We start from the raw sequence: 8,750 nt of genomic DNA, 5'->3' as shown, positions 1-8,750 counted from the left end.
AGAGAGAGACAGAGACAGAGGGAGAGACAGAGCAAGAGAGAGGAGTGAGAGAGAGAGACACACACAGAGAGAGACAGAGACACAGGGAGAGACTGAGCAAGAGACAGAGAGCTAGACAGAGAAAGAGGGGGTAAGGGGGAGAGACAGTGAGGGAGAGACAGAGAGAGAGAGAAAGGGGGGGACGGGAGAGAGTGAATGAGACAGTGAGAAAGGAGCTCGAGCAAACAGCCCAACTGTGGAGTCCGAAGCAAAAATGTCCTTTCACGTCATCAAGTTTTGGGGTCACTCGTCGAGCAGCCCCAGAGACAGGAACCAGAGATGACAAGGCAGAAGTTCCAGCAGAGCTGAGACGGGAGAGTCAGCCTCTGGTGGCCAGCAGGAGGCTGCGGGGTGGACCAGAGGCAGGCCCTCAACTGCCCCAGGGGCTTTAGCCCTGTCACACTTTGAGACTCACTGCTGGGGGCACCTTGGAGAGAGTACGCGGGGGCAACGGTGCCTGTGTGTGGTGGAAGGGATGACGGCTACAGGGGGACCGGGCGACCGCGAGACCAGGAGGAGTATTATCATGGTGGTCCAGGCAACACGGGAACAGGAGACCCTGTGTCAGCTTCAGGGCAGTGGGCTGAACTGAAGCAGGATCGTAGCCTGATGTCCGAGGACACAACGGAGCCCTTGAAAATGCAGGATGGTCTGTGGATAAACGTCTTCCTGGGGAAGGGGGTGTCCTCAGCTTTCAATCTCAGGATGGTGCGTGACCCTCCCCACCCAACGTTCTTTACAGCTTTACTGAGCTATAACTACACACCGTAAAAAAGTCACTCTCCCACTGGTGTGTGGTGCAGCCACCACCGCTACGGTATTTTAGAACTTGCATCACCTCTCAAGGAAACCTGTCCCCTTCAGCAGCCACCCCTCCCGTCCACCTCCCCAGCCAATGCCACCCCAGTGCTGAGATGTGGGGCAAACCTCAGGTGAATTCACGCCTGCAGCCGGTTGGTGACACACCCATTGGGAGGCACTATTCTTAGTGACAGTACAACACGGGAATCTGGCGGGAGGAACGTGTGGCCCTGAGGATCCCCGAGGAAACAACTTCTCAGCAGCCTCGCTGTCGGCCGGCCTCATGACGGAACCTGGCCAGGAGCCATGAGGGAGGTGCCTGGTGGAGACGCCACGCTCTGTTATTCTTGGGTCCCTGGGCTGCAGTGGGAAGATCAGAGCCGACCAGGGCCCCGTGAAGGGCCAGCCTGGGAGGGGGCACTCTGTCTCCTGGGAAACCTCCAGACCAGGCTCCTCGGACACCTGGCTGACTGCAGGTCTGGGGCAGGAAACTGGACAGCAAGCTCAGAGCATCTTGTCGCACCAGTGTCTGGGGTCCACAGGACCAAAGGTCAAAGATCAAGAGCCGGCGGCAGGGCTTCCCTGGTGGCGCTGTGGTTGAGAATCCGCCTGCCAACGCAGGGGACACGGGTTCGAGCCCTGGTCTGGGAAGATCCCACATGCCGCGGAGCAACTAAGCCCGTGCGCCACAGCTACTGAGCCTGCGCGACTGGAGCCTGTGCTCCGCAGCAAGAGAGGCCGCGATAGTGAGAGGCCCGCGCACCGTGATGAAGAGTGGCCCCCGCTCGCCGCAACTAGAGAAAGCCCTCGCACAGAAATGAAGACCCAACACAGCCAAAAATTAATTAATTAATTAATTTATAAAAAAAAAAAAAGAGCCAGCGGCAGAGGCTCCCCCTGGCAAGAGGTGGGTAAAGGGGCTTCCACCTCATGAAACACAGGATAATGTACAAACAAACGTGCTCATCGCTGCAAGGTGCTGGGAACCAATTTTGAAAAGAGGCAAATATAGGCCTTCACCTGCCTTCCTTTACAAATCAAACCGTCGGAAGACCAAGTAGCGTTTGTGGGGAAGTTTCTCCACAGAAGCTGAGACGGCGGAGCCTTGGGGCTGGTGGCCTGGGGCTGACTGTCAAGACTGGGCCCTGGGCCCCCGTGGCTGCCACCACCCAGAGGGGCCAGCTGACAGCCACACCTCCCAGAGGAAGGACGCAACAGTCCTGCAAAGACAAAGGGCCAGACCTGGGTCCAGTTATCTTTTAAAATGTTCTCTGCAGGGCGTCCCAGACAGACCTGGTTCAGCAGCCTGATTCCGTCCAGATCCCGTGGGCCTGACTCGCTCTGAACACTGCTGCTGGTCTGCTGACCCTGTGCTGGGCGTGAAGCGCTCAGCTCACAGCAAACGACCCGTTTCAACAACAGATAAGTTCCAAGGAGAAGGGGGAGTTAGGGAGAACCTATAGATTAAAAAGACAAAACAACAAAAAGACACCAGCCAATCACAGTGTGTGCTGGATCCTGATTTAAGGAAACAAACTGGCCAAAAAGTCAGGAAACGGACAAGACAGCTGGAAACTCACACACAGATGGTGGTTTCATGATAAGGAACCATTGATTTCTTATGGGTGACGATTTCTTTAGAGATACGTTACAGACTATCTATAAAGAGGCTACAACTAGGATTTGCTTCAGAAACTGCAGGAAAAAGATGTGAACGGGGTCTGGAGGTGGTTATGGTGCCACACGGAGCTCCGTTATGCTACTCTCCCTACTTCTACGTGCTTGAAATTCTCTACAATAAAAAGCGAAAAAGGAAAAACACAGCACCTTCGAGACGGACACCACACTTCACTCCTAGTTCACAGTTAAACAGCAGGTGCATATTAGTGTCTCCAGCCAATTCCTCCCTGAAACACGTGGTCTCGGTGGATGCCATTTCAGCTGGGACAACCCGAGGAGGGGGACCACACCCCTGGCCCTGCCCCCACTACACACAAGGGCATGGAAAAGCTGCCAGTGGAATGAGAGGTTTGAAAACGTTTGATCCTAATTTTGAAAATGATCCCAATTTTGTGATAGGAGACTAACAAAGAAAAAAGAAAAAAATGGAAAACTATACCAAAATGTTCAAAGTAGTCACCTCTGGGTGGTGGGACGGAAGGCTTTTTACTCTTACTGTATATCCTGTCTTCCCTAAAATGTCTACAATGAGCACATGCTGCTCTTCAGATAACAAATTAGATATTTAATTTTCTAAGTAACCTGATTTTTCTCCTCACCACCATCTATGTTTCTTTAACCTTAACTTTCAAGTTGAATTAGTGACCTTCAAAACTGCAAACCTCTATAAAAGATACCTGGAAAATATTTAAGCTTTTTTTTAGGCTGCCTGGCCATCCTATGAGAATCGTGAAACAAAGCTCCCCAGACTCTCCTGGAGAGTTACTGTAATGTGCATGGTCAGTTCCCCAAGAAGTCTGTGTCCCGAGGCCTCGGCTGACACGTCGGGAAGCGGAGGCCAGCCACCTGCCACGGAGGGTGGGGGGAGAGACGGGGGCCGCAGCAGAGCGGCCCACGGGCTCTCAGAGCTTCCAGGCCCGAACCGCTTGGCTTTTTCACAGCCCACCCGCCTACTTCTGGCAAATGAAAGGAAATAAACCCACACATTCATTAAAAGCTTCCCACAGTGGGGTGGTGAGACCTGTGTGTCTCATAAACAGTAGACACGGAAACATGTAAACCGATCTGGATTCAAGTGTTGAATGCTCAGACTCTCAGCCAGTGTGGGCGGAGCTTAGGAGACAACTCTCCCTGAGGCCACAGGGGACCCAGTGGGGGAGGGCCGGGGTCAGGAGGGGGCCCAGAGGTCAGGAGGCACAGTCCTCCCTCCACCAGGGCCGGCGTGCACCAGCAGACCGGCCATCACCGTGAGCTGCTATCAAATGTCCAACGTTAAACTCTAAGTTTGCCGCGTGACCCAGAGGCCTCAACACCTGCTGTATCTGGCACCCTCCGCCTTCACGCCCCACGCACAGTTTCAAACAAGGTCACAAGACTGGTCTCCTGCTGCAGAGCCTGAGGGGCAGGACCACTACGCCACCAGGGCACCGGGTGTCCTCTCCAGGCCTTCCGCCCGCCCTGGGTGAAGATGCACACCACTGACCACCCCACGCGGCCCACTCTGCACTCGGCTGTGAGATCCTGCACCCATTAAAGGGGAGGCTCGAAAGGGCACAGACCACAGAGGGCAGGGGCAGAAGCCGCTTGGGCAGAAAGCCCTCGACTCAGAGAAAGTTAAGAGCCAGCTCCTCAGCTCATGAGGGGTCCAGGATCCAGAAGCCCTGCTTTCTAGGCAAGAGCAGCGGTACAAGCGGCACCACGTCTGGTGGATCTCCTGAGTCACAGCTGGGAGGATGGCGTTAACGGGAGAGAAAAAGCAAAAACACACCGGAAACAGAGTGGCGGGTGATCCTCTTTATCATCTCAGTGACCCTAACTGATCCAGGCTCCTCATCGGAGCTGAGGCTGACCCATTTCTACAAAGACTGAAGTTAGCACACACTCACTCTCACTCTAGAAACAGAAGCTACACAAGAGGAGAGGAGTCGCTCAAAGGGAGAGAAAATAACCACCAAGGAAAAAATAGCTGGGCAAGACCTCAAGTCTGCAGGAGTCCCAGAACTAAACAAACTCCAGAGAAAACGCTTCTCTAAGCAGTAGCTGAGATCGCACACACCCACATTCTCAGACAAAGTCGAAGGAGAGAGCGGTCTTAGACTTAGTCATTAGAAAAACCAGAAGTACGGCATCAACCCTCCTGCACAGAGAAGCCCACCAGCCCGCGCGGTCGAACACAGAACATTGGCTCGAAAGAAACATTTTCAAAGGAGAAGGCAAAACCAGGAGGAGCACCTTCTATCTTCTGAGCCAGCAAAAAGCTGTAGGGGCTGAGCATGGGGCTCGCCTGCCCGAGCTCGTGGACCCCGCGTGCCCACCCGAGACCCACAGAGCATGACGTCGGGTGAATGTTTAACAAGGTATGTGAGAAAGATGCCGGTTGACTCAGCCACAGGGAACGGGAAAAACAGAGGCTGTGTTTGGTGCACAAGCCACACACAAGGTCAGAGATAAAACCGCCTCTGCAGGAAACATCTGGCTCCGGCCTGATCAGAAACAGACCAGCAGTGCCGCCCTCCTGCCCCAGCTGAGGGGCCCGCGTGACGACGGCCACAGCAAGGGACACGGTAAGAACAGGTCGTAACTCGCCCGAGTTCCAGTTTCACACGATACGGTGTCACTTGGCTGACTGCGAACACCGGTGTCGCGACAGACACCGTGCCACCTGGCGAAGCCAGCGCTGCTGGGGTGGCGCTGGGTGGAGGCCCCCCACCCCGAGAGCTCCAGCCGAGCCTTGCTCGTCGAGTTGCTGGGCTTCATCCCCAAAGCTGCGGGTCACCAACCTGCAAAGACCCGGCGTTTCAGGTTCAGCTCGTTGGCCACGCGGACCTCGGTGCAGAGCTTCAGCATCAGCAGCATGGTCAGGATCATGACGACGCTCTGCCAGAGCAGCGGCGCCTCAAAGCGCCTCCCGAACCTGCGGGGGAGGGGCCGCGGCGTCAGGGGGGCGCTGGCCGGGCCTCCACCGCCCCCCAGAGCCGAGTCACGGGCAGGCTGCTCCACGTGCTGCAGGCCCCCCTGGGAGCCGCTGCGACCCTCCCAGGGCCGAGGGCCGGTGGGAGTGGGTCTCCTGCCCTCGCCCCCCCACCCCCAGTCCGGCCAGCTGACCGTCGCCCTCCTGCAGAGGCCCAGCCGCCGCCAGGTGAGAAGCCCAGGTGCTGGAACACCTGCCTCCCCAGGGCTCGTTCCAGAGTCTGGAGGCCGACGGCAGCCCTGGCCCCTGGCCGTGGGGAGTGGGGTCTGCAGGCCAGCACGGCCCCCAGTGTGAGCAGAGCAGTGGGGGGCCGGGCCACCCAGCCCTCACCAGAGAAGAGGAGACGGCAGGCAGGGCACGGTCCGCACTGCCAGCCTCAGGCCCTGATGCCCGACCAGGCCTGGCTGGCCCGCATGGACGCCTCCACGTCCACTCTCTTCTCCGAGCCCCAGCCCGCCCAGCCCTCCCAGCCACAGGCCCCAGGGCCTTCCTGCTGACTTTCCTCCAGTGTGTTGAGCATTTCAGCAGCTCGGCCAAGAGTTCCTGGAGGCCACAGCCACAGCCCAGTGAGTGGCACCGCTGGGCCCATCAGAAGACCCCGGCCCAGGGGCTGGTCACAGCACTGCCCTCCGCACACCAGCTGGGGTCTCAAACGTGGCCACCAGCGTCACAGAACTGGCCTGCAGAAGTGTCACCTCTACGGCGAGGCCCGGGCAGAGCATCCTCAAAGCAGCCTGGCTGCTCCGGAGCAGAGATCCTGCTGGTACCAGCCGCAGCGCGGCCTGACGGGGCCTCCCCAGCCTGAGTCAGTGGCCGACAGGTCACAGTCGGGAGGTCCTGGATGGCAGTCTGATCTCCAGCTTCTCCTGGAAACCAGGAGACACGGCCCGGCCCACCTCCCCTGGCCTCGCTCTCACACCCGCCCCTACAAGGAGAGGGTCCCCGACAGCTGGCTGATGGGGCCACACACACGCTCCGCCACAGGCTGGCTCTGGGGAGCACGCTGCCCCCCGGCCTTCTCGCTGTGCCCCACCACCTCCGGGCTTCATCTCTTCCGTAAAGTGCGGACACAACCCTACAGCTGCTTGAGGACGTTTCTAGCAGTTCTAGGAACTAGTCCCCACTGGTTACCTGACTGACCCCAGGGGGCTGACTAATGAACAGATAGTCCAGAGGAGAAGACAGAGCAGGTTCTGCGCCAGGCTGGGGAGACGAGCGGGCGGGCATCACAAAAAGTCAGTCAGTCTAGGGACCAAGCTCATTTCCAGTTAGTGACAAGGCTGAAGACGCGGGATGTGGGCCTTTATGTAATAAAGGCCACTTCCATTATTTTCAACAGAAACAATGACTAGAAAAATGGGGGGGCGGGGGATGAAGGTTTGTGCTTCCCCTTATACCACACACCGAAAACCGAATCTAGGTAAATTCAGTATTTACAGTGAAGTAAGGGGGGCAGAGTGAACATTAAACTGCTTTTAGGGTGAGGACAGGCTGAACAAGACAGAAAATTTCAAAAAGCACAACTTTCCACAGAAGATACACAAGGGACAAAACAAATATGACACAAAGCTCAACATTATTAGTGATTTTTAAAAGCCAATTAAAATAGAAAGACACTATTTTTCACCTACCAAGTTACTTAAACTACTGCCTTTAACGCTAATAGTCTGTGCTGGCAGAGGGGCCATGGGGCGCCTCTCCCTCCCCCGCCCTGAGAACGCAGTTGGCAAAGCCTGGTCTGCAGCAGAGGACAGGACAGCCCAGCAGACGAGCGCGCGGCCTGCTGCTTGGAGCAGCCAGTGGAGGCGCCGTCCCCCGGTGCAGTGCACATGTCTCGCTCCCAGGGAGACGCGCCGCAGAGAGCGTGCACTGCCTCACCGAGCCTGAGCAAAAGCTCCCACAAGCAACACCTTCTACGCGTCTTCAAAGTAGCAGAGAAAAGCACGATTGGAAGAAAAGCTGTGTATCTACTTCCCTGACTGGCTTCTCGAGTAGCAGATTGTCACTAGCCCTCTGGTGCAGTGTCACCACATCTCCGATACAATTTTACTACACCTGCAATACAATGTCACCACGTCTCTCCGTCTCCGGTACAGTGTCACCATATCTCTGATCAGATAGGGATGGGGCTGGAGAACTAGCTCTGTGAATGCCTTAGGCCCTGGGTCAGATGGCCCTGCAGCACCGTCCTTGCACCCTGGCCCCCTCCCTCCCCTTCTCATTTACAGAATCACTCCACCCTCTGGCTTCCGACACCACAAAGGCCAAATCCTGCACGTCAGCATTTTGTATGATCTGCTCAATGCTGGTTCTGCAAAAGGATGGGAAGAATCGCAAGAAATAAAGGCATTAGAGTTCCGTGAGTTACAGAAACACCGGGTTTCTACAGCTTGGTCAGCCTTCCCCCACCCTACCCCCGACCCCCAGGACTGCAGAGCTTCTCACATGCCTCACACCACACATTTCCCTGGGCGGCTTCCCAGGCAGACTGGAGTTCCAGAGACTGCATTCCCAGCCAGCTTTGGGAAACGTACTCTTCACTTCCTCCAAGTCCATCACTGCTCTCGTCCCACCCGGAGCCCACCACAGCTCCCAGACGGTGCTCTCCCCCTCCCCACCACCCATCACCCATATACACGTGTCTGGCACGTTCCATACAGCACTTCTGCTGAAGCGTTAACCCTGCAGCATCTGCCCAGTGTCTGGCTCATGGGAAACCCTCAAAAACCTATTAAATCAAATGGGCTGCTAGGGGACCCAGGAGTAGGGGCTTTGGAGGCTCCAGAGAAAGGAAGGAAAGGAAGCACAGGCATCACCCTCAGAGCAGTGGGGCCTTGGGACCACGTGGGAGGAGACGCGTGTATTTGTTACAAGTCGTAGACGTAGCCCGGCCTGTCTGCTGGGCTTCACCACGTGAACTACAAAGTACTGCCAGGTGTGAAACACAGGGAAAGCACAACCCCAGGTCAGAGGGATCCTGGAGGAGAGACCTCTGCCAGCCCTCCCTTCTTCCCATAGGGTCCCACAGTCTTCTGGAATCCAGGCTGAGGGCAGCCCTGTGTGTTCACACAGCAGCCACTGAACTCACGGAGGACCCAGGCCAGCTCACGTAGCTGATGCTGTGCGAAAGGGGCAATCAGATGTGCAGAAATAGACGTGCCAGTGCACAAAGTTCAGAATTCCACCAAAGACTCTTTCCTTCTCAAAGGCTCAGGCCCTACAATGGAGAGCGAACTTCCAGTCCCAACGCATCAAATGC

The 8,750-nt window shown here is 56.4% G+C and overlaps 1 protein-coding gene across 6 annotated transcripts in view; it reads right to left on the bottom strand.

Annotated features, from left to right (window-relative positions):
* The window catches only part of SLC66A2 (solute carrier family 66 member 2), a 49,007-nt gene that overhangs the window by 37,929 nt on the left and 2,328 nt on the right, over positions 1-8,750 (bottom strand). For all 6 annotated transcript variants that reach the window (XR_003794828.1, XR_003794826.1, XM_029231371.1 and 3 more), the window contains one exon: positions 5,301-5,434. Coding sequence is in view for 4 of the 6 variants with exons in the window: in XM_029231371.1 (XP_029087204.1) it covers positions 5,301-5,434 (134 nt within the window). In the remaining 2 variants the exon portion in view is untranslated. The remainder of the gene's footprint in view (positions 1-5,300; positions 5,435-8,750) is intronic.

The sequence above is a fragment of the Monodon monoceros genome, unplaced genomic scaffold, assembly GCF_005190385.1.
Source record: "Monodon monoceros isolate NGI ecotype Baffin Bay Population unplaced genomic scaffold, NGI_Narwhal_1 Super_Scaffold_1, whole genome shotgun sequence".
In the NCBI taxonomy this organism is placed as follows: Eukaryota; Metazoa; Chordata; class Mammalia; order Artiodactyla; family Monodontidae; genus Monodon; species Monodon monoceros.
Note: the sequence above shows the minus strand (reverse complement) of the source record. Positions and strands in the feature narration are given on the sequence as shown.